The sequence below is a fragment of the Taeniopygia guttata genome, chromosome 24 (assembly GCF_048771995.1).
Source record: "Taeniopygia guttata chromosome 24, bTaeGut7.mat, whole genome shotgun sequence".
Classification (NCBI taxonomy): domain Eukaryota; kingdom Metazoa; phylum Chordata; class Aves; order Passeriformes; family Estrildidae; genus Taeniopygia; species Taeniopygia guttata.
The window spans coordinates 5,969,889-5,997,830 of NC_133049.1; the positions used below are offsets into that span (position 1 = coordinate 5,969,889).

Sequence of the window (27,942 nt, forward strand, 5' to 3'; positions counted from 1 at the left end):
AATCATTATTCACATTATTTACACCAAAAATTCTCCCCAGTTTGGGTTTTAACACACAAAGGGAGATTTCAGCAGCTCCAAATGATCCCTTCACTCCTAATATCAGCTTTTTATTAATTATCTATTAATTTTTATTTCTTTTCTTTCTAATTTTGTGCCTCAGGTGAAAGTTGTGTATCACAGGGTAATGAATGAAATCTCCTTGCTGAAAAACCTTTGGCTAAAGACTCTGAGCAGCCCAGGAAAGGGAGAGGAAGATGAGGAGAGCACAGCAAAACAGCAGGTAGAGCTCAGCTCAGCAAGGGTTAAAAATGGAATAAATGAAATTTGTGCATGGAAAGGCAAATTGATACATGGAACAACAATCTGAATTGATACATGGAATAATAAATTGAATTTAAACATGGAATAACAAAGCAAATTTATATGTGGAATAACAAATTGAATTTATATATGGAATAAATTGAATTTATTCATGGAATAACAAAATGAATTTGTACACAGAATAATAAATTGAATTCTCTTCTAGAAATGTTGCTTTTAGTGCAGCACATTTAAGATTTTGCAGGCTGCAAAACAATTAATTTGTCCATAAACAAGAGGTGCAACCCAAAACCTGCAAGGGATCCAAACAAAATAATCAAAAACTCACTTGAGAAAGACGTTAAATATAAGGCAATATTCAAATCATATTTGCAACATTTTAATTAACTTGGAGGATGCGAAAAAATTGAGATTTTTGGGACAATAACCACTGGAAAAGGCAGCATTTTAACTTGCTGCAGCATTGATTGAGTTTGGGACAATCTGTTGTTAATCTATAACTGAAATTTTACGAGAATCTAATTTATTCTAATTTAAGTTTTACATGAAAAGGCAGGGGAGGGCAGGAGGTTTGAGTTGATAAAATGTCATTTTTTACCTCAAAAAGCCTCTGTGCTGTTCCAGGTGCCTTTCCCTGGGTCCCCAGGGTGCTCTGGAACCTCTCAGAGCCTCAGGATTTTTGGCACCCCTGAAATCTCAACTGATCCACGCGACTCCATCCCACAAAAACTGATCCCACTGCTCCGATCTGCGCTTCAGATGCTGCAGGAAAACAAAAAAATCAATTTATCCCCTGAGAACCCAGGTAAGAGAGAAGAGGAAAGCACTGCCACTTCGCTTTATTTTATTCTAATATTATTTCAGTTAAATTCACAATATTCTCCATCTGACAGCTGCAAATCAGATTTTGGTTTCGTTTTGTTGAAGATCTCTTTGGGTTTAATGAGATTGGTGGAATTTTGAGCTTAATTAAATTAATTTAATTAATTAAATTTGCCCCAGGGTGGGACGAGCACTGAAATCACCTCTAAAACTCAGTTTTCCTTGCCAGCCCACACCAAATTTCTAATAAAGCTGCAGAAAAGTAAATTTCACCTTTTTTTCTTCTCATAAATCAGCCACAATTGGTTGTCACCAGAAGATTTCTGCTTCATCCTCGATTATGATAAATTTTGCTGCACAAAAACCTCATTTATTCTCCCCACCAGTGAAGGAGAAAGACTCAGCACCCAAATTTCCTGAATTTGCTGCTGACCAGCTCTTATGCCACTTTTCCAGACCTTGATTATGAGAAGTTCCTCTAAGAAAATCAATTTTTGCACATTTCCTTCCTTATCTTTATAAGAATTCACAATGCATCAACAGGGAGTTCTTTTTGCTTTGAAAAAGATGAAAATAAAGATGAGAAGTGCAGCGTTTTATCCAATTGTATTGCAGAGTTTTACCCAATTGTACTGCAGCATTACCTCTTGGACAAAAAGCGATTTTTTTTTTTTTGCAATAATTAATCTAAATAAATTCTACTGTTCTTGCAGCAGAACCACACAACAACAAGTGGCTGATGAAGAAAAAACAGAATTTCCTTCACCTCCTGAGCAGCAGTAGAAGGGACAGCCTTGGACAGAAGGCCCAGTGAGCATAAATTTTCTATTATTTACTATTTAAACTTAATATTTCACTACCTTGCACAGTGCAATTTGTATCTCTGCTTTGCTCCTGTGAAGATAAATTTTAACACTGGCATTTCTTCTCTCTCAGTTTAAACTTTTCCCTGTTTTTTAGCCCTGAAGAGGAAATTTTGAGCTCCTTTTCCCCCTCAGAGCTGGAGGATAAAGTGGACGCATTAACTGAGGAGCTGGTGCAGATTTTAGAGGATGAGGAGCAATTTTTAAGCAGTGAAGGCAATGAAGATTTTCTCTCTTATTACCTCGAAATAACCAGCTTGGAGAAGGAAAATTTGGTGAAACAAATCAATGCATTAGAAGAGGAAATAGCCCAGGGCAGAAAGTTGTGATGCTCAAAACTCTGTGGTTTGGCTCCTCCGCTTTGGGCATTAGGCTTCAATCCAGAATAAATCCTTTATTTCTGCTTTAATTCCAGCATCTTCCTCCCCTCCATCCCAGGGGCTCCTTAAATCAGTGCAGGAATGGAAGTGGCAAGACTTTGGCCGGAGGAAATGACATTTCTGGCCACATCCAAGTGCCGAGAAGAAATATTGCTGCAAAAGCCCAGCCTCAGAGTTTCCAGGAACAGGAGCCGAAAATAGAACCACTCAACTTCTAGCATGAAATAAATTATTCTTTAAACTAATGCATCAATCCACGAGGTGTTCTGAGGCCTCTGCAGCTGAGAGCTGCACTTTTCTGATTTTATGACACAGCAAAAACCACAGATACAGTTACTTGGCTTAATGACAGCTGTTTAATTAAATTTTAAGTGCAAGAAATTAATATTTTCCACCATGGAAGCAACGTCTGAATTCACCTTTTTGCAGCTCTGTGCTACCACCCACCCAAGAATACACTTCCCTGCTCTTAAACCTGGAGAAACCATCTCTCCTCCTCCCAAATTCCAGAGCCAAACCCCAAACCATGAAACATTCAATATTTCCCAACCAGTGCAACCTCAGCCCAGCCTCCAGTGGGGATAAAAAGCAAGTGAGGGAAGAGCAAAGTCACTCAAAACTCTTTTTTTTCTCCCCCCTATCAGTACAAAACTCATGGGGGCACAGCAGAATTTCCATATTTTTGTGTGTCACAAAATACCCCAGACATTTCTGCTGGTCTTGGATCCTGACACCTTTGCCAGAAGTAAAAAAAGCATTTTTCAAAGCAGCTTGGGGGTGGTTTTAACTTCCTTCACCTGCTGGCATTTCCACCAAAAAATCTCCTGAACACCCTTCAAGGCACCACCAGCAGCTGGCTTTGATAAAAAAACATCAGCAGATTTATTGATTTATGCATTTCCTTTTTAACTCACAAGAAGAGCCTCACATTACATCTTCAATCTTATGTTAACATCAATTAAAAACATTTAAAATCCCGGACAAAAACCACCCCCCCCAAAAAAAATATTCACAAATAGAGAGTCGGAGGCGGGGATTAGACAAGAAGTGCTGTTTTTATGAGGTTTTGCAGTGCCAGCCTTCAGCCCCTCACGAAAGCAGGGCTCCAAAATGCCAGAGGAGCCCTGGCTCTACCTCTTGGTGTTGATCCAGTGGTACCTGTCCACGCGTGGGCCAGCGAAAGTGGCCGTGGGCCGGTAGCTCCTGTGGCCCCTGTGCTGCCCAAAGTGGGAGCCCTCGGCCAGGTGGGGCTTCCTGTGCAGGTATGGCCACCAGGGCTGGGGGGGAGCCTTGCAGAAGTCAAACTGAGCAGCAAAAAAGAGAAAAAAAAATTATTAAATTGTAAGTCTCAGATTCAAAGGGAGAAACAGAGAGTTTCTAGCCAGGGAGAAGCCTGGGAGGAGAAGAATGTAAATAATTCTTTATCTCTCTTGTTGTTCACATGGTTTATAGTTAAGTTCTACCACTGTGCACCAATCGTGTGCATTGTTTTCACTTTAGGACCAATGGAGCTGGTCCTCACAGAGGTCTGTATAAAAGAGCAGTGTATTTTGAATAAACCAGAGTTTTACTCAGTTTTTTTCCCCATTGGTCCAATGGAATTGGTCCTCACAGAGCTCTGTATAAAAGAGTGGTGTATTTTGAATAAATTTGAGTTTTACTCTCAGTTTTTTTTCCCATTGGTCCAATTGAGCTGGTCCTCACAGAGCTCTGTATAAAAGAGAAGTGTATTTTGAATAAACTGGATATTTACTCTCAGCAGCCTTCTGAGTCAGTCTCTTCATTCCCATCCTGCCTCGACAGCGACATGGAATTTTTCTCCTTCCCCAGCAGTCATCCCAATTCCACCCCGAGGAAGCTGAGCCACCTCTGCTGCCTCCTCCCAAAGCTCCATCCCACCCACAGCAGCACTGAGGATGGGAAAAGCCTTGCAAGGACAAGCCCAGCTGTGCCCTGAGCCGTGTCCCCAAGTGCCACAACTTTCAAACCCCCCCAGGGACGGTGACTCCATCAGGGCTGGTCACATCCAGTGGGAACAACTCAATTCTTCACACGGTTCATACACACAGAGTGGTACAATGAGAATTAGCGAGCAAGAAATAGGCCCAAGGTTTCTAAACTTCGTTTCACAAAGCATGGACAAGTTTGACGCTTCAAACCAGACTTTTATGGGACAGTGACACCACGTGCCAGGGCTGGAAAACCCTGCCAGGGGAGAAATCAAACCTCAGCCTTCCCTGGAGCGGCTCTGGGCTGTTTCCTCCCATCCTGGCACTGGGAGAAGAGCCTGACCCCCACCTGCCAGAACATCTCTGGAGGGATTTCAGGGTGAGGAACACACCAGAACCCCTGGTAGATGCTGTGAGCCCTGATCCTCACCTACCAGAACCTCTCTGGAAGGATTTCAGGGTGAAGAGCCCCCCAAGAGCCCCTGGTGGATGCTGTGAGCCAGAACCCCACCTGCCAGAACCTCTCTGGAGGGATTTCAGGGTGAGGAACACACCAGAACCCCTGGTAGATGCTGTGAGCCCTGACCCTCACCTACCAGAACCTCTCTGGAGGGATTTTGGGGTGAGGAGCCCCCCAGGAGCCCCTGGTAGATGCTGTGAGCTGGAACCTCACCTGCCAGAACGTCTCTGGAAGGATTTCAGGGTGAAGAGCCCCACAAGCTCACCTGGTAGATGCTGTTGGGGTTGCTGACGGTGGGGATGGCTCTGGGCTCCTTGCTGAAGCTCTCCTCATCCGAGGAGGTGCTGGAGTGATAGTCCAGGGCTGCCCTGCCCACGGCCAGGCTGATCTGCTGGGGCAGCTCGGGGTTCTCCTGCCCATCGAAGCGTGCCACGGTGAAGGGCCGGCTCCTCTCCCCGTACCTGCGAGGGCTCTGGGTGGGTGCTGCTGCTCTGCCAGGAGCCAGCTCACACCAAAAAGGGACCAAACCCTCTGCCAGGAGCCAGCTCACCCCAAAAAGGGACCAAACCCTCTGCCAGGAGCCAGCTCCACCAAAAAACGGCCAAACCCTCTGCCAGGAACCAGCTCACACCAAAAAAGGGACCAAACCTTCTGCCAGGAGCCAGCTCACACCAAAACAGGGACCAAACCCTCTGCCAGGAGCCAGCTCACACCAAAAAAGGGACCAAACCCTCTGCCAGGAGCCAGCTCACACCAAAAAGGGACCAAACCCTCTGCCAGGAACCAACTCACACCAAAAAGGGACCAAACCCTCAGGGGTTAATGTTGGGAGCAGGTTTGGGCTGATGGAACACCCAGCACTTGGTGTTTGTCAGCCCCCAGCGATGCCTTCACTTGGAGCTTTTGTGTTTCCCATGTCCTGCACTGCATTTATAACCCTGAACTCCATGTACAGTGTCATTTTTAACCCTAAACTCCAGATAAATTTCTCCTCACAGTTCAGTCACACAAAAAAATCCTTTTCCAGCCCCAGAACCTTCTTTTAATTCTATTTTTAATTTCTTTTAATTCTATTTTTAATTTCTTTTCATGCTATTTTTAATTTCTTTTCATGCTATTTTTAATTTCTTTTCAAGTTTATTCCTTTAGCTCTGTTCTCACCCTGTGAGCTCACCTGCAGCACACCTGGAAGGGATCCACCCACAGCGTCATCTCCTTGGGCAAGCCCAGCAGGCTGAAGTCCAGGTGGCTCTGGACACACGCCTGCTCCAGCAGGGGATCCCGGGCCTGGTGCTTGTTGATCCTGATGCACCTGGGGGACAGCAGAGGCAGCAAAACCATCCCAAAAGTCACTTTAAGACCACTTGAATTCTTCATCCTGGCAGTCAGGGGCTATTTGAGACACTTGTCTTAAGATTTCCACCTCAGTTTTCTAATCCCACATTCATAAGTTAATAAAAAAGTTTTTCACCTTATTTTTCCACCTCTAATCACATATTTACAGGTTAAAAAAAGGTAATTTTCAGTTTGAGTTCTCATCAACAGCAGATGAGGCAAGGCACTGCTTTAAGTGCTCAAAACAAAACCATCCCAAAAGTCACTTTAAGAGCACTTGAATTGTTCATCCTGGCAGTCAGGGACTATTTGAGACACGTATTTTAAGATTTCCACCTCAGTTTTCCAATCCCACATTGATAGGTTAAAAAAAAAATCCCCCTCAGTTTTCTAATCACACATTTACAGGAAAAAAAAATACACCTCAGTTTTCTAATCCCACATTCATAGGTTTAAAAAAATAAATCCACCTCAGTTTCCTAATCACACATTTACAGGTTAAAAAAAAAATCCACCTCAGTTCTCTAAACTCACATTCATAGAATAAGTAAAAAGAAGATTTCCACCTCAGCTTTCTCATCCCACATTCATAGATTAAAAAAAAAAAAAAAAAAAAAAATCCACCTCAGTTTTCTAATCCCACATTCATAGGTTTAAAAAAAAAAAAATCCACCTCAGTTTTCTAATCCCACATTCATAGGTTAAAAAAAAATCCACCTCAGTTTTCTAATCCCACATTTTCAGGTAAAAAAAATATATATACACCTTAGTTTTCTAATCACACATTTACAGGTAAAAAAAAAATCCACCTCAGTTTTCTAATCACACATTCATAGAATAAATAAAAAGAAGATTTCCACCTCAGCTTTCTAATCCCACATTCATAGGTTTAAAAAAAAATCCACCTCAGTTTTCCAATCCCACATTGATAGGTTAAAAAAAAAAAATCCCCCTCAGTTTCCTAATCACACATTTACAGATAGAAAAAAGAATTTTCACCTCATTTTCCCACTTCTAATCACACATTTACAGGTTAAAAAAAAAAAGTAATTTTTACCAATTTTACCAATTTTTCCTTCAAGCTTAAGGGGTATCCTGGTGGTTCCCTTTGCATTATTTATTTCACTTTAAGGCCTCAGTTGAGGAGTTGCCTCCCGAATGTCAGGCCAGGCTCCAGGATTTCCTCACCTGAAGGCCTGGCCTCGGGAGGGGTTCTCTGGGTACCAGTGATTTTTGTACTTTTCAAACAGGATGGTGGTCAGCTTGGCTGCAAACTTCTCCACCTTGTGCTTGCTCAGCCTCTCCTCCCTCCTCACCAGCTTGGTGATGAAGAAAACCGTGGCAGCAATTTCATCCTTCATCTTCAACTGCAGGGCAGGAGGGGCTGGGGCAGAGAGATTTAATAACATTAAAGCACCATCAGCTTGCAAAAACTGATGCTGCAAAACAGCAGTTTAAATTTATTTTGGGATTTTAAAATCAGTCTAATGTATTACTAGAAGGCACCTGCACTAAGCAAAATAAGAGAGACTATGTAAAAAAAAAGAGTTTAAAATAAGAGGTGCTGGAGAACCACAGCAAAGAGATTTAATAACATTAAAGCACCATCAGCTTCCAAAAACTGATGCTGCAAAAGCCAGAATAAGCCTGACTGCCAAACAGCAGATTAAATTTATTTTGGGATTTTAAAATCAGTCTAATGCATTACTAGAAGGCACCTGCACTAAGCACATTAAGAGAGACTATGCAAAAAAAAGAGTTTAAAATAGGAGGTGCTGGAGCACCACAGCAGAGAGATTTAATAATATTAAAGCACTGTCAGCTTCCAAGAACTGATGCTGCAAAAGCTGCACAAGCCAGGAGAGAAAGAGCCTGGATAAGCCTGACTGCCAAACAGCAGAATAAATTTATTTTGGGATATTAAAATCAGTCTAATGCATTACTAGAAGGCACCTGCACTAAGCAAGTTAAGAGAGAATACACAAAAAAAAAAAGAGTTTAAAATATAATAGTTCTTATTTGTCACACACATTGCAAGCAACACACCTTACAAATACAGAGCTTTTTATGTAAAATAAGACAAAAAATACCACCTTTTCACAGCAGAGAGAGTAAAAACTTGAGCTAAACTTCACAAACAGCTTGAAGATGCACCAAGAAAAGAGATAAAACACCACAAGGCCCCAGACCAGTGACACAGGAGAAACCCCAACACCCAAAGGCTCCCTCCCTCTGGCCCTGGCAGAGTTTGGGCAGCTTTTTATGGAACAGAATCATGTGGAGCTGAGCAATGTAAGAATATTCAGGTGTGCAGGAGCTGCAGGTGTGTGTTGGATTGATTAACAAGCTGCTCCCAAGATATTCCCAATCTCCTTTCCCTTCTTTAGGGGGATTTCATTGATTCTGTTCTGAATTCTGTTGTGCCCCATAAATCCCTGTGGAATATTTAATATTCACCACAAGAAACAGCACCAGGCTTATTAATTAATTAAAATGGTGCTGGACTGCTTCTTTTTTTTTCCTTTTCCTGCTTCCTTTTTTTTTTTTTTTAACCTTTTCCTATTTTTTTCCTATTCTTTTCCACATGAAACCTTCACATTTGGCTTTCCTTATTTAGAAAACTTCTTGATTCTGGATTTATCACATTACTGATCTTCCTAATTCACATTATCAGCACAGATTTATATCGTTTTTCAGGCATTTAAAACACAGAAAATGTCTCAGTTCCTCAAATGTCTGGCACAGAGAACAGCTGATTGTTCCTTTTTTTTTTCCTTTTTGCTGCCTCAGGAAGTTGTGTCTCCGATGTGAGACCCCCAAAACTGCAGAGGAAAAAGAGCAAATGGAGACAAAACGAGCTGAGTGTTCAAAAGTGAACACTTTTAAATTTTTTTTAACACTTTTGAGTGTTCAAAAGTGGCTCCTAAAGGGGCTGGGGGTGGTGCAGCCCCTCAGTCCCCATGCCCACATCTCAGCCTGGGCTGATGCCAGGCAGGGGACGAGAAATTCAGAGCCTGGAGGCACAAACTGTGTCCCCAAACCACAAATTTCTGGCTGTTTCTGCATTTCACTTCTCTCCCCTCACACAGTTCCTTCCTCGCTCTTTAATTTCTTTCTGCATCACAGAGGAAAAAAAAATTAAAATAAAATAAAATAAAAAACAGTAAGGCTTTCAGTAGAAATTCTGCTTTTAAGGAATGAGTAATAAAGCACAAAACAACCCCATATTCCTTCTCTTCCTTTGTCTCACATATCAAACCCCCCCCTCAGCCTGTGGGGATCTTTCCCTTTCCACGACCACTCAAAAAGAACAAAAATCAGAGTCTGAGACAGGGAAAGGATCCTCAGAAAAAGCTTCCAGACACAGAACCCCCAGTGCTGTGACCCCATTTTGTGCTCCTGGGATGAGACACGAGGATTTTGTTCCCTGAGTCACTCCTTCCTTTTCCCTGGAGAAAAAGGGCAGGGCTCTGGTTTTTTGGGAATGCTGGAGGACAACAGGAAACTGCTGCTGGGAAGAATTTCCACCCAGCATTTTATTTTCTGGCCTCTGTCTGTGCAGTCTGTGAAGATTCTGACTCTGTCTGCAGCCAGAATTAGCTCTGGAGCGTTCTTGGACAAGATTATCACAAGGTTTATTCTTGTGATAAATCCAGAATCAAGCAGTTTTCTAAATAAGGAAAGCCAAATGTGAAGGTTTCATGTGGAAAAGAATAGAAAAAAATAGAAAAAGGCAAAAAAAAAGGAAGCAGGAAAAGGAAAAAACTGGCTCTTCATGCCTGAGGGCTGAGTTTTATTCTGGAGATTAAACTTCCTTTAAAAAGGTCACTTTAACTGAGTGGATTCCCTGCAGCCACATCAGTTTTTCTATGTTTTTAAACAAGCTGTTCCAAAAACACCAAAATAAAACTTTTCAAGTGACTTTAAAGTTTTGATCACATTGATTTTGCTGCTGAACTGCAGGAGAAGCAGGTGGTACAAAAAAACTCAGGGCAGCCACCACAGATCTGTGGGTTTTTAACTGAGCTGGCAAAATTGGTGTCCAGGGAAATGTCAAAGAGCAAGTTTTGCCACTTTAAATTGGTGAGTAATGCACATAATTATAATTTTTAAGCTCTTCTCGGTAAATTTAGTCCTCTCTGGGTTTCCTAGACAATCCCAGACACACAGACTGGGATTCCTCTGGAGATGATTTTGTCTTTCTGACCAAAGTCTGGATTTTAAGTCTGATTTCTTTGATTTCACATCATTTTTCCTCAATATCAGATTGTAACCTAATAAAAGCCATGACCACTTCCTCTCTAATTTCAGCCCCAGGAATGCTCCAGGGACACCCTTGTCCCAAATTTTGGGGTGGTTGGGGGTCACTTTTTCTTCTTTCTCTAAACTTCCTCACTACGTCTCACAACTTCCCAAGAAAAATCCTAAGAGAGAGAATCAAGTCTCTGTTAAAAAAATACAAATACCACGCCCCATTGCAGCGACAAGGAAAACTGGCTCATTAATTAGGGACATTAATCAGGCTCAAATCCTTCCCAGAGCTGTCAGATGTCACTGACTGGAAGGAAACACAGCCCTGGGTGCCCTGTTTGGGTAATAACTGCTGAGGGAGTGAGAAAATGCCTGAACCAAAACTGGCACAGCCCGTGCCAAGGAGAGAGAGAGATCCATGGAACAGCAGCCAACAAATTGTGCTCCCACTCATCCCCAGCTACCCCCAAAAAGGAGCTGTTCTCATCCCAGCAGGTTTAGCAAAACCCAGGATGGACAGCCAATGTTCTGACTGAGAGGAGGCAGGAGGAAAATGAGATGTTTGTGCCTTTTGTAAAATGATGCTCTTTTAATCCTTATTAGGAACAGGAAAAAAAAAAAGCCAAACCACCAAAAACCAGAGCCTGGATATGCATGGGACTGCTCCAAAGCTCGCTGAAACCAGGGAAATGAGTCCAAAGCCTGGAGTGGGACTGAAATCAGCCCCCAGCTGGGCAGGAGCATTCTTGGGCTGATTAAATGAGCTGTGCCCTGGGTCAGCAGGCAAGCCTAGGCTTGAGCCACGCAGGGACAGACCCACGGACAGTTTCTGTAGTAACTGCAGCCCAGCCAAGAGCAAACACAGCTCCCCTGGGCACACTCTGGCAGGAGCCACCCCTGCAGGACAGTTTTTTGCAGTTTTCCTCTTTTAAAGGCTTGAGTACATGGAAATAAAGAAGCCAAGTGCAGCTTGCCAGTGGCAATCTCCCCTCTGCAAGGCATTTGATTTTTGTGGGTGATGGAAGGCAGGCAGCTCCTCCAGGTAAGCAGCTGCAGTTTGTGGGTATTGCTATAAAAATCAGGAAGCCTGAGTGATTCCCATAGGGAAATGCATCCTTGGTGACAATCTCCTGAGGGAAAAGCAGCTTGCATTTGTCCTGGTCACATTCAGAAGCACCAATTCCATGGGGCATTAAATCAGAGGGCAGAAGAAACATCATTCCTGGAGGTTACAAACTTCCATACTTGTAATTAAGCCATGAAGAAGAATTATTGTGGGCTGGAGCGAACCAGAAGCTGATTCTGATCAGCACCACAAAAATTGTAAGGGTTTGAGTACTCCGTATTGCTAGAATTTTATTTAAGAATTTGTGATTCAAGTAGTAGAATAAACCTAAAAAACGCCATGGGTGTCAATCCAGGATGTTCTAAAATTAAATAACAAAGCAAAGGCTGCAAAGCTACCTGGGTTTATTTTATAGACTCTAAGACCTGTTGCCGTAACGCTTTTAAATGTTCTGGGTTTGCTTCCTCTGTTTGTGTGCCATGATTTTCAGAGCTGAGCAAATCAAAGAGCAATGGCTGGGCACCCCCAAAAACCATCCCTGGGAGCTCTTCTGGGGCTCCCTGGTGGGAATTCCACCAGGCTGGAGCCCCAGGGACACGAGCTGGGACTGCCACCAGTGCCACCAGTGCCACCAGTGCCACCAGTGCCAGCGTCCCCTGGGGCCGTTTGGGTGGAAATTCCAAACTCGGGGTGTGTTTCCCATGTTGACTTTGCCCATGGAAACCTCTCTTGCAACAAAGCTGCCACGGCTGGGGCCACCTGCTCTGTCCCCTGGTCCCTCGGCAGGGTGGCCATGGTGACAGCAGAACACAAAGATCCCAGGCTGGGGCTGCCCTGGGGACACTCGGAGCCAGGAGCCCCAGGGGGAAAGATGGGAACATCCCAGGGTAAAAAATGGGAATATCCCAAGGGGAAAAATGGGAACATCACAGGGGAAAAGATGGGTACGTCCATGGGGAAAGGATGGGAACATCCAGGGGAAAAAATGGGAATATCCAGGGGAAAAAATGGGAATATCCAGGGGAAAAAATGGGAACATGCATGGGGAAAGGATGGGAACATCCAGGGGAAAAAATGGGAACATCCCAGGGGAAAGGATGGGAACATCCAGGGGAAAAAATGGGAATATCCCAGGGGAAAAAATGGGTACATCCAGGGTAAAAAATGGGAGCATCCCAGGGGAAAAAATGGGTACATCCAGGGGAAAAAATGGGAACACCCCAGGGAAAAAAATGGGAATATCCCAGGGGAAAAAATGGGAGCACCCCAGGGGAAAAAATGGGAACACCCCAGGGGAAAAAATGGGAACATCCCAGGGGAAAAGATGGGAAAATCCCAGGGGAAAAAATGGAAACATCCCAGGGGAAAAGATGGGAGCACCCCAGGGGAAAAAATAGGAACATCCCCAGAGGGCAGGATAGGAATATCCCAGGAGAAAGGATGGGAACTTCTCAGGGAAAAGGATGGGAACATCCCAGGAGAATAGATGGGAACATCCCAGAGGAATTCTGCCAGGGAAAGGCTCCTGGGAAAGGGAACAGGGAATAATCCACCCGTTTTTCCCTTCCCAGTAAATCATTTTTATCCAAACTCAGTCCTTTTCGGGATTATTCCAAGGTAAGCTGCTCGAGGGTAAGTCCTGAATTCTTTAAGGTGTTTATGGGGGTGTTGGATAATATTTTTCAAAGATTCAGAGAGGTGTTTTAAAATTTTTATTCTATTTTTAGTTTTATGAGAAGGGTGAGATAATATAGATGTTATAATTCACACTATCACAAATTAGCAGTTAACTGTTTCTTAATTCCAAAACACCAGAAGTGTTTTTTGGTTTATTAGCTCTTTGTCACACTATGCTGTAGAGTCTTTAAAGGTAATAATTTAAAACTACTCTTTGTGGGTCTTACTCCAACATATTTTTTATAGTTCTATTTTTCTGAAATATCTTGTTTTATTTATAAGAAAAGTTTTGAAACTTTTTTCCACCTCTGTTCCTCTCACGACAATATCTGTCTTGTTCCTTATGGCATTTCTAAGTCAGTATTTTTTTATTTCAAAGTTTGCACATTGTGTGGGTTTTCTGGCAGACCCCTCTACAAATCCATTTCCCACAAGGAGAGAAACTGGCAAAATTCTTTCATTTGCAGGAAAACTTCTCCTTGCAAGCCCACAGATTGTGTTTCTCATTCCTGTTTTAGCCTGATAATCTAATAAAATAATAATTAAATAATAAAATAATTAAAAATAATAAAAGAGCTTTATCACATTATTAATTGCATGCACATCTATCAGACAGGAGATGGGAACTCCTGACACACGCTCAGAACAGATCTGTTAATTTTTCTTTTTAGCTGCCTCAAATGAGTGTAAAAATTGGAGCATTTTGACACCTGACTGACAGCACGATCTGTGCTCCTCTATTTTTTAGGGGAAAAAATGTGGAGTTCAGGAAATGGTGAAATTCCAGCATCCCTACTGTACTTTGTTCTGGAAAATTCCACATGGAAATGGCACAAAATGCACGGCAAGGGACACGGAGCCAAGCAGGGACCGGGGGCACAACAAACACCTGGGATGTGCCAACCAGGCATGATGACATTTCCATGGAAATCTGCCCAAATCTGCCCAAATCTGCCCAAATCTGCCCAAATCTGCAGCTGGATTTTCACTCCCACCTCTGGATGCAGCAAGGACTCCAGGCCAAGCTTTTCCTTCTCTCCCTTTCCCATTGTGGTGCTGCATAATAATTTCTATTTTAGTGTTGAATTGCTTTTTGCACTCTTGAAATGCTTTTTGTGTCGTGTTCGCTGCAGATTTTGTAAGTAAAAATCCCTAAAATGTGGTGTAAATACTAAATATAGATATAACTATTATACATTAATATATTTAAACTATACAGGTGTATGAATATGGACATGAATATGAACATGAACATGAACATGAATATGAATATGAATAGATTTATAAATGTTGCTACAAATATAAATGTATATAGGTATAAATATGTAAAAGTGTAAATATAAATATAATTTTAAAGAACTAGAATTAGAACTAGAACTAGAACTAGAACTAGAACTAGAACTAGAACTAGAACTAGAAATAGAAATAGAAATAGAAATAGAAATAGAAATATTTGGAATTTAGCAGAATAAGGGTGATATGACCAATATTTTCCATTTTGACCAATTCCTTATTATTTTAAGAGTTTGAGGAGATAGAGAATATGAATATAATCATTGGAAGTTTTTTCTTTCGTTCCAGGTTTGCATTCCGTGGCTCCAGGAGCAGTTCTTGGTTTGCAGGCAGTGTAGTTAGCTGATTGTCTGCAGAATTCCACAATCACTAACTTCACTGCCACCAAAACAAGGCACAGCATTCCCCGCTCCAACCTCGGCCTGGAAATTCCCAATTTCCTTATTCCTACTGCAAAATCATGAATAATCTGATTTATCTGCACCTCTGTTTCCAGAATTTTAGCTGCCCACAGCAGTGCGTGGCTGCACATTGGTGATATGAAGTGAAATCTTGGATTTCTCAGAGTTGGTGCTAAAATCCACAGGAATTTTCCTGCACCAAGAATCCTGTCTGTTTTTAAATGTTTAATTTACTGTATACTTAGTTTTTAATGCACACAGACTGGACTATGAATTATTTTATCTGCCAGACATCAATAATTTTCTTTATTTTTATTGCATGTTTTACTAAGCAAGGTAAGTGAAGGGAGTTTTGAGCAATATTAAACTCACTGTAGGTATAAACTGGTATTTTTTTATCTGAACTAAGAATTTTAATTGGAGAAAATAATGAATAACGACAGAATTGCTTATGGAGGGACTTTTTGAAAGAAAAATTTGGGGTGAAAGGCTCTGCCATCAGCCTGGTTGCCAGGCAGTGTAGTTAGCTGATTGCCCAAAGCAACAATCACTAGCCACACGGCCAGGTAAAAAGGTCTGGAATTTGGGAGCAGGAATTTGGGAGCAAGAAATTGGGAGCAGGAATTTGGCAGCAGGAATTTGGTAGAAAAATTGGGAGTAAGAAATTTAGTGCAGGAATTTGGGAGCAATAAATTGGGAGCAATAAATTGGGAGAAGGAATTTGGGAGCAAGAAATTGGGAGCAGGAATTTGGTAGTAGGAATTTGGGAGCAGGAATTTGGGAGCGGGAATTTGGGAGCAAGAAACGTGGAGCAGGAATTTGGGAGTAGGAATTTGGGAGAAAAAAATTTAGTGCAGGAATTTTGGAGCAGGAATTTTGGAGCAAGAAATTGGGAGCAGGAATTTGGGAGCAGGAATTTGGGAGCAGGAATTTGGGAGCAGGAACCAGAGCCACAGCAATGCTGAGGACACAAGACAGTGGCACCAAATAAAACAAAAGCTGCGTTCCTGCCAAGCCAATTTTCCTGGTGATCCACCTCATTCCCAGCTCATTTCCACAAAAAACCCACGAGGATAAAATGGATTTTTAGGTTTTTTTCTTCTCCAGATTTGCAGGCTTTGACTCCCATTCTGACTGGGCTCGTCTCAGCCTCACCGAGGCCTCTGTTCTCACATTTCCCTCCGTTTATTCTTGTTGAATAAATGAAATTAAGGCCCGTGCTGGCAGCTTTCCCCATCCTTGGAGAAGCTGGGCTGGAGTGGAAATCACCTGAAAGAAGATGGAAACTTCTGCTGAACCCCAATTACTGACCTGGTTAATTAGTGTGCCCCACCAGCAACAGAACACAAATAAAGCAAACTCACACTTTCAGCCTGCCTCTGTAATTATCCTTTTTTTCCTAATTTTAGTAAAGCACTCCCTATTTCTAGCAAAAAGCTGGGTTTGGGAACTGAAAGTGGACTGAAAAAAGATGGAAACTTCTGCTGAACCCCATTTACTGCTCTGGTTAATTAGTGTGCCTCTCCATCAACAGAGCTCCCACAAATAAAGCAAACTCAGGCAAACCATTAAACACAGAAATTGCATTTTCAGCCTGACTCTGCAATATTTTTTTCCCCTAATTTTTAGTGGAAATCTCACTTTGGGATCCAGGCCAGGCAGAACAAGCTGCAGGAGGTGCTGAGCTCTGCAAGCCTTTCCTGCCAGTCAGCAAATCCCCTTTCCCCATCAATAATCCCAAAAGGAATCTCATCCATCACCAGCCATTAGTCTGCTCTGAATTCTGGCTGGAGCAGCAGCATTTCACTCAGGCTCCCATTCTTTTTTAATTTTTAAAAAAAAAATTTAATTCATTGGAAGGTTGGTCTTGATGGATTTGGAGGGGTTTTCCAAGCAGGGATGGAAGCCAGGATTTGCAGCTTTGGCAGCCATAAAGATTCATTTTGAATGGCTTTACACAAATATAGGACACCCTAAAAGCATCCCATAAGTCTAAGAAAATTCAAATTAATGCAGGGGATAGAATAAGAATAATGTTCAGGTTATTATCAGTCACAGATATTGCTTAGTGTTCAAATCCAGATTTCAGATTTGATTCAGACATGAACAAATCCGAAGAAGCAAACCCTGGGAATGGTATAAATCTGGGAAGAAAAATGGGTTTATCCAACAAATTCCTTGAGCAAAAGGATCCTGCAGGCTGGGGAACTCAAATTCCAGGCCAGGCACAGCAGGTAAATGAAGTTTAAACAAGCTAAAAAAGGTTATTAAGGACAACTTTCTATTTCAAAATGACAAGAAACAAGGGTGTGAGTCTGAATTCCTCAGTTTAATATGAAAGGAATCTTTACAGCCTGGCCATTGTTGCTTTTTTTAATTTTCTATTTTTTCCATTGCTGTCCCCACTGAAACACAAAAACTCAGTTTATAACTGAGTTATCAAACCAGGCTCTCAGCTCCCTAAAAAGCTCTCAGAAATTGGATTTGAGCAATAAAGCAAGAATTCCATTTGGGGATTTTTATTATTATCAGCAGTGAAATGTAGATTTACTGATTTAAAATGGTTTGGCCTGGCCTGGCCGGATGTTTATCAGGAGAATAAAATCCAGGAATAAGAGGTCTGGATTCTATTAAAGCTTTTCTTTCCTTCTCCTGTAATTCTCAGGATACAAAGCAGAGACAAATGAGTTGAAGGTTAAGAACCAAATATCTGAATTAATACAATTTAATTCCTCAATTGTGCAGAGTAGCACTGAGATATTAAAGCTGATAAGTGCAGTGATTGGAGAAATAAGCTGGAAAACAAGATTTCAAAAGGTACTTTCAGGAATGACGTCTTTATTTTGGACATAAAAGCCTCCTTTTTTTTCCTTCCTCCTTATTTAAGCTTTTCAGTGGGTTCCTATAAAGCACTTCCTCTTCTCAAAGTTTATTAAAATGCTGAACTAAGTCTGCCTGCTTGGCCCAAATTCTGGCTTTTATTTCCCTTGGTGCAAACACTCAGATTCTATTTAGGGGGAAAAGATGTCCTGGATATTATTATTATTATTATCATCATCATCATTATTATTACTACTACTACAATCACTACTCTGTTTTATCCTGTACTAATATCTGTTATTACCAGATTTAGAAATTAAAAGGCTGCTGCTGTTTTTCTATGCTTTTCTCCTTTATTTTATGTATATTTCCCATTTCTTTCTCAATAGTGAACGAGAGAAGGAAATGGGAGCTTCAACATTTTTCAGAAGGAAGCTTCACCATTGTTTAATTTTGCTTTAATTCGGCTGGAAATCTGCCCAATTTTGCTTTAATTCCATGGAAATCTGCCCAAATCTGCCCAAATCTGCCCAAATTTGCAGCTGGATTTTCACTCCCACCTCTGGATGCAGCAAGGACTCCAGGCCAAGTTTTTCCTTATCTCCCTTTCCCATTGTGACGCTGCATAAGAATTCATATTTTAGTGTTGAATATGAACATGAATATGAATATGAACATGAACATGAACATGAGTATGAATATTAATATGAATATATTTATAAATGTAGCTACAAACATAAATGTATATAGGTATAAATATGTAAAAGTGTAAATATAAATATAATTAAAAATAACTAGAACTAGAACTAGAACTAGAACTAGAACTAGAACTAGAACTAGAACTAGAGATAGAAATATTTGGAATTTAGCAGAATAAGGGTGATATGAGCAATATTTTCCATTATTACCAATTCCTTATTATTTTAAGACTGTTTGAGGAGATGGAGAATATGAATATAATCATTGGAAGTGAAAAATTGGAAAAGACAAATTTCAGAATCAGCTTCTCCTGTTTTAAAGCGTCAATCCCGGTTTTTCTCTGCCTGAAGAGATTCACTTCGCTGCTTTTCCGCCACTTGGGAAAATCTCTTGGAGAGCCCGGGGAGCAGCTTCCAGGAAAGGGCTGGGCTTTATCCATGCGGGAATCACAATTCCCGTGCTCCGCTCTCCCTTCCCAGGGCAGAAATTTTGGAGTAAATCCCAGGATTTTGCACTTAAATTTTGCGGTGATCCCTTCCGACTCAGAACAGTCAGGTTTAGAAAACAGGGATGGGGATGGATCAAATGGCTTTATCCATGCGGGAATCACAATTCCCGTGCCCCGCTTTCCCCTCCCAGGCTTTCCCTCAGGATTTTGGAGTAAATCCCGGGATTTCGCCCTTAAATTTTGCGGTGATCCCTCCCGACTCAGAACAGTCCGGTTTAGAAAATTGGGATTGGGATGGATCAGTGGTTGGCTGGAGCGGCAGGAAAGAATAAAACTCATCCCGCTCCTCCTCCGCTGCAAATCCACATCTGGGACAGCGAAGGAAAAACCTTTCCAAAAAAATAAAATAATAACAAAAAAAAAAAAAAATCCGGAATGCGCAGGGCGGGGCTGGATCCGCCCTTGGGTGGTTCCTGGTGGGCGGGGGGTGGGATGGGGATGGAAAGGGGATATAAAGCGGATATAAAGCGGATAGAAAGCGGATAGAAAGCGGATAGAAAGCTGATATAAAGCGGATATAAGCGGGATCGGGAGATGAAGGGCTGGGAGCGCGATCCGGGCAGGAGCAGCCCCGGGGCGCTGCCGGCTCCGCGCTGAGCCGAGCCCGCCGGAGGAGGAGGAGGAGGAGGAGGAGGAGGAGGAAGGAAGGAGGAGCTGTCGCTGTCGCTGTCTCTGTCGCTGTCTCTGTCGCTGTCGCTGTCGCTGTCGCTGTCCCGTCCCGGCGGAGCGATGCTGGCGGCAGCAGCGCTGTGCGCGGCCGCGCTGGGCTGCGCGGCGGGGGCGCGGCTGCTCAGCGGTAAGAGGGGCTCGGAATCGCCGGGCACCGCCGGGAGATTGTGTTGGCATCCTCCCCATCCCAAAAAAATCCCCCCCGGCCCCGCCAACCTCGCCTCTGGGGCTGGGAGGGATGCGCGGATGTCGCGACATGGAAGGGATGCTCTTGGCTGGTGGCGGGGCAGGGGAGGGGTGGTTTGATCGTTTTGGAGGTTTTCTCCAATTTTTCCAGCGGATTTTCCCCGCCGCCCTGGCCTGGGGGGCTCGCTGGAGTCAGCGGGCAGATGGCGAGGAGAGGATAAGGGGGAGTACAAGGAATCCTTTCAGCCTTGCTCTGAGCTGCACATTCCAGCTCCGAAACCGAGCAGTGAAATCCAGCCAGGAATCAACTCCAGCTGATTTCCTTGGCGGAAAGTAATGGCAAGTTTGGCTGATAAGGCAGAAACTTTCTCCCTCCTTTTTTTTTTTTTTTTTTTTTTTTTTTTTTTAATGAGTCAGAAATGTGTTTGTGTGTCAGAAAAAAACCCGAGTGCAGTTTTTGTGACGCTGCTTCTAGAGAGTTGCAGATTTTTAATGACACTCTGCTGTCTGTGTTTTCCTTTTGCCTCTCCCAGCAGCAGTGGATATTTCCCTCAGAAGAGGTAAGGGGCTTTGCCTTTTTCTCTGAGTGTCAAATTCCCCAGAGGAACACAGGCTATGCTAGAAATGTATTTTTTAATCGTGCTGTTGTATTAAAAATCCTGCTCCTATTGTAACCCCTGTGCAAAATATTAGCAAACTCCATTTCTGGCTTTTTAACTGCTGAGAAATCCCAGTGTGAAAGGTGTTTAAACTCCCACTCCTACAGTGGCCAACGTAAAAGGATAAAGCAAAGCCAGCAATGATCCCATGGCAGAGTTTATAATGACCTCTCCTTGTATTATCCCATTTGTTCCCAGCACACCACAAATGTGGTGAATGTTTTGCTTCTGTAAAAACACGTAGGTTAGCAGATTGTGCCTGCAAAGAAATATTTACTGAGCAAAACAAAACTGTTTGTTTCCACAGTCTAAATATTGGGACTGCTCTGCTGAAAAAAACACACGAGTGCATCATTTTGGATGATGTGTCTTTTCACTTTGATCTTCCCTCGGAACCAAAATAAGCTCTGCTGCTTCTGCATGAGACAGTCCTTGGCTTGTGCCAGCCTGAAAACAGACATTGTTTACTCCCTGGGCAGGCAGAAACATTGCAGAGCACAGAGCAGAGCTGGAAACTGGGCTGTGGGAACTCATCTTGTGATCCTCAGTACAGACACTGGAAAAGGAAAGGGTTTGAGGGTGGATGTAAATGAGAAATTCTTCCCTGTGAGGGTGGCGAGGCCCTGCTTGGCCAGAGAAGCTGTGGGTGCCCCATCCCTGGGAGCGTCCCAGACCAGGCTGGACTGGGCTTGGAGCAGCCTGGGATAGTAGGAGATGTCCCCATGAGATGGTTTTAAGGTCCTTTCCAACCCCAAATATTCTGGGATTCTCTGGCACTGCAATGATATATTATATCTATATTGCATATCTATATTATATCTCGATTGTATATAGATATATATTATTTCATATAGATATATATTGCATAAAAGATAAATCTTGCTATCTCTGCTTGTATAAGGAAATATCTAATTCTGACCATTTAACTACTTAAAAATAATCATCATTTTAAAAAGCCTCTTTGAACCCTTGCAAGGGAACTTTGCTTTTTAAAAGGCTGTATCAGTTTGCTGTGGCACAGCGTTTCTTTGGGAGGAACTCCCAGGATCTGCAAATCCCAGAAAAATCACGAGGGGCGTGAAAGGACCAACCCAAACTTTGAGATTCAGCAGTAAAAATTTGGAGATGCCATTTGCCAGCCCAGTAACACAAGAGGCTTTTACCTGCGCTGTGTTTTCCACATGAACAGCACAAAATTCATGCAAATTGATGTTCTAACCTTAATTTTGGCCCTGTTTAGCACCGTTGCTGTAAGAGTTTTCTCTCCCTCCCTGCAGGGCAGACGGTTTGCAGGCGTGGGACGCAGAAACCCTGCTACAAAATCGTTTATTTCCACGATGCCTCCCGCAGGAGCAGCTATGAAGAAGCTCACCTGGCCTGCAGAGCTGACGGGGGACATTTGGTCAGCATCGAGAGCCCAGCGGAGCAGAGACTGATTGAATCCTTCATCAGGAGCCTCCTGCCTTCTGATGGAGACTTCTGGATAGGGCTGAGGAGGAGGAAGGAGCAGGAGGACAACAGCACAGAGTGTCACAGATTCTACTCCTGGTCAGATGGGAGCTCGTCCAAATTTCGGTGGGTACCTGGGGCTGGCAGTGTGAGGAAACCCAAGGCACTGGGAATATTCCACTGGGAATATTCCTCTGTCTGCTCTGGGGGAGGAGGAAACCCAAGGCACCAGGAATATTCCACTGGGAATATTCCTCCATCTGCTCTGGGGTGTCCTGACCCCCAGGGAAACACTGACCTTGACCCTCATTCATGGAGAAATTTTCCAAAGCCTCAAGGTAAACCAGAAACCACAAAAGTGTGAAATAGATTGTAGAGATTGTAGAGAGTCATGTATTCTGTCATATGGGTGAGAAATTTAAGTTTTAGGATTTTTAGGATGCTATAGATGGGTTCAAGATGGAGGGAACAGGGTGTTGTCTTGAGTTCCCTTCTTCTTTCTTCCTCTTTCTTCTTGGGTTTGGGTGGTATCTTGTAATTGGGTAGAAAAATCTGCATTGTGGGTCTTTAGGGGTCAGTTATTGGGTTAGAAAGGAAAGTAATTCAGATGTCACTTCTTAATTGGGTAGCTTAGTTTTTAATTAGGCTTAAAAGGCCTTGTAACACGAGATTGTTGGCCATTTTCGTGCTGTTTTTCCTGCACGCAGAGTCTGGTGCAGACAGCGTGCTGAGGTTTTGATGAGATAACAATAAACAGAAGCTGAAGAGCGAAAAAATTCAACACATCTCTTGTTCCTGACATAAAACCGCTCCAGGAGGGTCTCCCCAGCCAGGGGAGCCCCCAGAGAGTTGCCCAACTTAAGGCCCACAAACTCCCAGCAGTGCCTTCAGGAATTCAGGATTTTGTCCAGGCTGTGATGTCCCAGCTGTCACTCGTGCTCCTTCTGCACTCCTCACACGAATCCCCCTCCTCCTGGAGCTCTGTGGGAGTGTCTGCTTTCAAATGGTCATTTTGGGGGGCTAAATGAGCAGAAACAGCAAGGGGTATGGCCTTAAAAATTACCTGATTATTAAATTAATTAATTAAATTATTAGTGAATGAATTAAATTATTAAATCTGATTAGGCAGCAACAAATCACCTGAAGTTTTCTGCACTGCAGATCCCATGAAGTTTAAGCCTGATGTCCTGAAAAATGAAAAATTTTATTCCCTTACTGAGAGAATAAATTAGAGCTGCAGGATTTATTGCAGACATGGAAAACTAAAGTCTTCACATCACTTTTTAGATTTCTGCCTCCTTGTCTTAAGGAACCACAGGATTTGTTGTAATTAAATTATAAAAGCAACAACACTGACATCAATTTGCATCCTTATATCAGACATGGAAAAAACACCTTGGAATTGTGACGTTTTTGCTCTGGGAGCCCATAAGGCATTTCAGTCACTCAGAAATGAACAAATAAAACCAGATTTTAGTATTATTTGATATCTTAAAGTCTCTCCCGTGGCTCAGATATTGGGGGTGGATAACGGGAAGCTGGAAGCAGAATCTGCTGCTAAGAAACAGGCCCAGCTTTCCTGCCTTCCATTGGTGAGACACATTTATTTATGCTGAATATTAAAGCCAAGGAAAACACCAGGGGAGGAAGGAAGTGAGGGAGGAATAAAGCATTGGAATGGCTGGAAAAATACTGCTAAAAATGGGTGTTCTCCCATGCTGAGTACCTCGGGATATCTGGAATTATTTACGTCCTCGCAGCAAATTCTTGGCAGGCAGAACATTGCTCGTTCCACAATCAGTGGGGATTGAACAATTGGCAAAATCAAGACAATTTTAGAGGTGTTCTCTGCGTTGTATAAAATATCTCCTCACCAACAGTGATTTTACAGTGCCACCTCCTCCCTGTGCACTGCTTGGGAAAGTGGCACAGGTGGTTGGTGGTGAGGTTTATTCTTAGAAAACAAACAAAAAAAAATTATCTGCAAGACTGTGGTGGTGCATTTCTGACAGAGGAAGCCAGGTTCTGCTTCTCATTTTTCATTAAATAGGTGCCAAAATTTTGCAGGCACCGAGAGCAAGAGAGCAAAAATGGTGATTTTTGCACAGGCCTAAAATTGTGTGGAAAAACTCCTCTGCAAGGCTCAGTGAAAGCTCAGGAGAACCTGGACTTGCTCTACACAATTTCAGCTCATTTTGAGCTACTCTGATGTTCAAGAAAGGACCTTGTCTGCAAGAAAATAGTGAATTCTAAACCCACATTCTTAAAGATGCACCCAGGGACCAGAACGGAATCTGTTTCTGGTTTATTCCATGGTCTCCACGTTCATTCCTAACACTGCCATTGCACTTAGAGACAAATTCATAAAAAAACAATTATAAAAATCTGTTAATTGTGCTAGCTGAGATGTTTTGGTAATGCTGACTGGGGCAGGAAGGAGGGAAGGGTGATTGTGAGGAGCTCAGCCCTTTGCTCATTGATATTTATTGAACGCCTTGCTTGCAGAGTTGGAAAAATCCGACTTAAAAGAAAAAATAAGTACATTTATCACTCCCATTTCCCCCAGTGGAAGCGCAGGGTGTGCCATAATCCCTTTAACTCTGCTTTTATCCCCACCCAAGCTGCTGGAGGGTCCCCCTGTGTCAGAATCTGAGGTATTGATGATTCTGAGATTGTAGAAAGTCTCTGTCTTTCAGCCCCGTTGCCAAAGCAGAAGCCATAATTGGTCTGTGCTGTTTCAAGGTTGTTTATTCTGTTTATCTCTAACATGTTCTGCTGCCCTGCCGCAGCTCTGTCCTGCAGGGCAGCGTGTGGGGCTCTGCCCTCAGTGGGATGGTACAAACATTAAATACCACAAACTACCTGTGCTGGATTTACAATAACGTGCCAATATCTGTCACCTACGTTGGACAGTGTGTCCCCAGCCTGAACCAACAGAAAAATGCCAACACCACAGTGAAACATGGAGGGCATGAAGAAGGAGAAAAAGGACAAGGCACACCCAATTTCCTCCATCTTGTCCTCTTTGGACCCCTAATCTAGAATCCTAAAATTTTACTTTTGCACCTGTGCCACACTTAATTATTACTGATATCAAACACTCAGAGCTGGTAATTGATCCTGTAAGATTGAAAACTCTTTTCCATGGCCAGAGATCACAGCCAGTGTCTCTGGGGGCTCTGTCCAGGGGGGTTCCTGACCCCTGCCAGGGTCCCAGGGCAGCCAGAGGGAAGCTCTGGATTCCCACAGCCCTGAGGAGGTTTTTTTGTGCGTTTCCCCAGGAATTGGTACGTGGATGAGCCATCCTGCGGGAGCGAGGTGTGCGTGGTGCTCTACCACCAACCCTCCGCCCCGCCAGGCCTGGGGGGCCCCTACATGTTCCAGTGGAACGACGACAGATGCAACATGAAAAACAACTTCATCTGCAAATATTCCCTGGGTAAGGAGGCTCTGTGGGGTTTCAGCCCCACTCAGGAGGAGCATAGGGAAAGCCTCCCTCAGGTTTTAATTTAAGCAGCAAACTGGGGGGAAAACCCCCCTATTGTGTGTCTGGAGCTGCTCGTGGTTTGCATGAATTCCCTGGGGGTTTGTGTGAAGGGATTGAGGTCTCAGATTGGGGGAGAGCACTGAAGAACAGTGCTCAGGTTGGAAATTGTGCATTGTCCTCATGAGGAAATTCTGCATTTCTCTTTTCTTCCAGAGAAGCCAACAAAACCTCCCATAGACAATTCCCGAAGAGGTGAGTTGCAAATATTTGTTTGGGATTTTTTTTTCCTAATTATTGCTGACTTGCAGTGGAAATGCTCTGCAATTCATTGTCAAGAACACCCAAAAAACATCCTGAGCAAGAATTTGCATTTTGCAAATTCTTAGAAATTGCAGTTTGCACTTCCCTTGTGCTGTCCCATCCTGCAGGGAAAATCTTGCAGCCGGTGATGCTGCAGGGATTGAAGTACAGGAGTCCCAGAGCACCTCACACATCTCTGCAGCTCTCAGCCTCTTCAAAATCCTCTCAGCCACGCTTTTTATTATTTCTAAAAAAACATCTGAGGTATTAATGAAGCTGCTTCTTTCCAGCTGTAGCAACAGAGCCCTGGAAGGGAGAATTCCCAGAGGAACGCTGGAGGAAAGGTGCCAATGGAACAGCTGGGGGAGCCAAAGGTAAGCTGTGCCCTCAAAACCTCATTTCAAGTGTTTGACTCAAAATGTGGAATGCTGAATATAGAAAACAGCCTCTGGAAAAAAAAACTTCCCTCAGGTATTTCCCAGGACAGAATAAGGAGGTTGCTCTGGTGGTAAAAATGTTCCAAATCCAAAGCTGTGCAAAGTGTTTTGGGTGTGAAAAAGCTACTTTTATTATTTAGTTATTGTGAATTATATTATTCTATTTATTGTGAATGTTATATAATGAATATTATATTATTATTGTGAATTTTATTATTGTATTTATTGTGAATGTTTTGTTTGTACATCTGTGATTAACCATGAAAAACTTGCAATTTCTTCTTATGACCCTGCTTCATTTTTACCCCCAGAACCTGCTCAGAGCCTTGCCTACATCCTGATTTCCAGCATTCCTGTGCTGCTTCTCCTGATGGCCATCACAGGCATCTCCTGCTTTTGGCTGTTCCTGAAGAGGTGAGTGGCACTTGTGTGTTATGAATTAACAGGGACACAGCAAACAGTGTTTGCAGCCACAGAAATGCTGAAAAAGTGGTGTGGATGCTCCAGGCTGAGTTAATTGGGAAGGAAAATTCTAAGTAAATCACATTATATTAATGAGTTAATCTCCAACTCCTTGTCAGGGGTCTGCTGTTGGTTTGTGTTCTCCTCTGGGCTATTTTCTGGCTTTTCTTGATTCTGCTGTTGGTTTGTGTTCTCCTCTGTGCTATTTTCTGGCTTTTCTTGATTCTGCTGTTGGTTTGTGCTCTCCCCTGTGCTATTTTATGGCTTTTCTTGAGCCCAGCTTTGCTCAAGACTCATCACCAATTCCCTGTCAGTTTGCTGTTGGTTTGTGTTCTCTGTGCTATTTTCTGGCTTTTCTTGATTCTGCTGTTGGTTTGTGCTCTCATCTGTGCTATTTTATGGCTTTTCTTAATTCTGCTGTTGGTTTGTGTTCTCCTCTGTGCTATTTTATGGCTTTTCTTAATTCTGCTGTTGGTTTGTGTTCTCCTCTGTGCTATTTTATGGCTTTTCTTGATTCTGCTGTTGTTTTTTTTTCTCTGTGCCATTTGATGGCTTTTCCCCCCTCAGGAGACAGGAGCTGGTGGCCGTGAGCCCGAAGGCTGCCGGGGCCTGGCTGCCCCAGCCCGGCAGGGACAGCCCCGAGCTGGACATTCACAGGGTGATCCGCAAACAATCCGAAGCTGACCTGGCTGGGGCCAGGCCTGGCACGAAGAATTCCTCCTTCCGTGCCCAGGAGGGGCCGGGCAGCCCCTGCAGGGACCCCGAGGACACCTCCAGCAGTGGCTTGGTGACACTGGCCAGCACTGAGAGTGGCTTTGTCACCAACGACATCTACGAGCTCTGCGGGGACCGTGTGGGCAGGAGCGAGGAGTCCACCTGGGTGGACAATGAGATTTACGGATATTGAGGAAACGGACCCAAAAACCCCACTGGATGTGGAGTTTGAGTGCCAACACGAGTTTACTTGCACTTGTTTAATAATGATATGTGTGGTGCTTGTCCTGGTTTTGCATTGTGCCCTTATTCTTCTGTTTTCTGCAAGAATAGGGGTTTTTAAAGATCCAAACTGAAAAGAATGTTCAGATTTTGCTTTGCACCGAGCTCCTTTTGCCCCAGGAATGGCTTGTTAATACCCTCCATTCCTTTTTGTACCAAAGATATGCCTTGAAAGTGAAGGACAATCCAAAATCCTTATTTATTTATAGACCTCCTCCTCCTCAAAGGTGTTAAAAGTCACTTGCAATGTGTGGTGGAGCCCTGCTCTCCTGGAGATGCTGAGCAGTGGCAGCTGGGGAAGGAATCCCTTGGTTTGCTTTGCTTGTGTGTGTGACTTTCACCGTGCCTATTAAATTTCTTTATCTCAACCCATGAGTTTGCTCATTTTTACTCCTCCAATTCTCTCCCTCATTCTGCTGGAAGGGACAGAGACCAAGCAGTGGAGGGGG

The 27,942-nt window shown here is 43.2% G+C and overlaps 2 protein-coding genes, 1 long non-coding RNA gene and 2 other non-coding genes across 7 annotated transcripts; 4 read left to right on the forward strand and 1 right to left on the reverse strand.

The window, feature by feature from the left end:
• Positions 1-3,247: 3,247 nt before the first annotated feature.
• On the reverse strand, positions 3,248-7,511 carry BTG4 (BTG anti-proliferation factor 4). Its single transcript, XM_030291062.4, has 4 exons — positions 7,322-7,511; positions 5,973-6,110; positions 5,064-5,259; positions 3,248-3,693 (listed from the first exon to the last, which is right to left on the reverse strand). The coding sequence occupies exons 1-4, from the start codon at positions 7,492-7,494 to the stop codon at positions 3,520-3,522; spliced, it is 681 nt and encodes a 226-aa protein (XP_030146922.2). The 5' UTR covers positions 7,495-7,511; the 3' UTR covers positions 3,248-3,519.
• A 3,578-nt stretch (positions 7,512-11,089) lies between these two features.
• On the forward strand, positions 11,090-15,221 carry LOC140680523 (uncharacterized). The gene is made up of 3 exons (XR_012051884.1): positions 11,090-12,337; positions 13,022-13,067; positions 13,876-15,221. It is a non-coding gene; the product is annotated as an uncharacterized lncRNA (long non-coding RNA).
• On the forward strand, positions 14,738-14,814 carry MIR34C-1 (microRNA mir-34c-1). Its single transcript, NR_049160.1, has one exon. It is a non-coding gene; the product is annotated as a microRNA mir-34c-1 (primary transcript).
• A 72-nt stretch (positions 15,222-15,293) lies between the features above and the next one.
• Positions 15,294-15,366, forward strand: MIR34B (microRNA mir-34b). The gene has a single exon (NR_049060.1). It is a non-coding gene; the product is annotated as a microRNA mir-34b (primary transcript).
• A 4,140-nt stretch (positions 15,367-19,506) lies between these two features.
• On the forward strand, positions 19,507-27,861 carry LAYN (layilin). 3 transcript variants are annotated; one of them, XM_072918191.1, is made up of 8 exons: positions 19,507-19,644; positions 20,237-20,263; positions 21,640-21,937; positions 25,093-25,250; positions 25,512-25,550; positions 25,889-25,972; positions 26,347-26,449; positions 27,065-27,861. In XM_072918191.1, exons 1-8 carry the CDS (start codon positions 19,578-19,580, stop codon positions 27,402-27,404), a joined length of 1,116 nt encoding a protein of 371 aa, XP_072774292.1. In that variant the 5' UTR covers positions 19,507-19,577; the 3' UTR covers positions 27,405-27,861. The 3 variants fall into 3 exon arrangements, with proteins under 3 accessions (XP_072774292.1, XP_012426175.5, XP_030146816.4); XM_012570721.5 differs by having other exon boundaries at positions 20,240-20,263; XM_030290956.4 differs by lacking the exon at positions 20,237-20,263.
• Positions 27,862-27,942: the final 81 nt, after the last annotated feature.

Coding starts and splice junctions, on each gene's coding strand:
- BTG4 (XM_030291062.4), bottom strand. CDS start 7,494: ATGAAGGATGAAATTGCTGCCACGGTTTTCTTCATCACCAAGCTGGTG. Junction 6,111..7,321: donor TCCCGAGGCCAGGCCTTCAG/GTGAGGAAATCC, acceptor GCTGTCCCCCAG/GTGCATCAGGATCAACAAGC. Junction 5,260..5,972: donor CCCTTCCAGGTGTGCTGCAG/GTGAGCTCACAG, acceptor GAGCCCTCGCAG/GTACGGGGAGAGGAGCCGGC.
- LAYN (XM_072918191.1), top strand. CDS start 19,578: ATGCTGGCGGCAGCAGCGCTGTGCGCGGCCGCGCTGGGCTGCGCGGCG. Junction 21,938..25,092: donor GGGAGCTCGTCCAAATTTCG/GTGGGTACCTGG, acceptor GCGTTTCCCCAG/GAATTGGTACGTGGATGAGC. Junction 25,973..26,346: donor AACAGCTGGGGGAGCCAAAG/GTAAGCTGTGCC, acceptor TTTTACCCCCAG/AACCTGCTCAGAGCCTTGCC.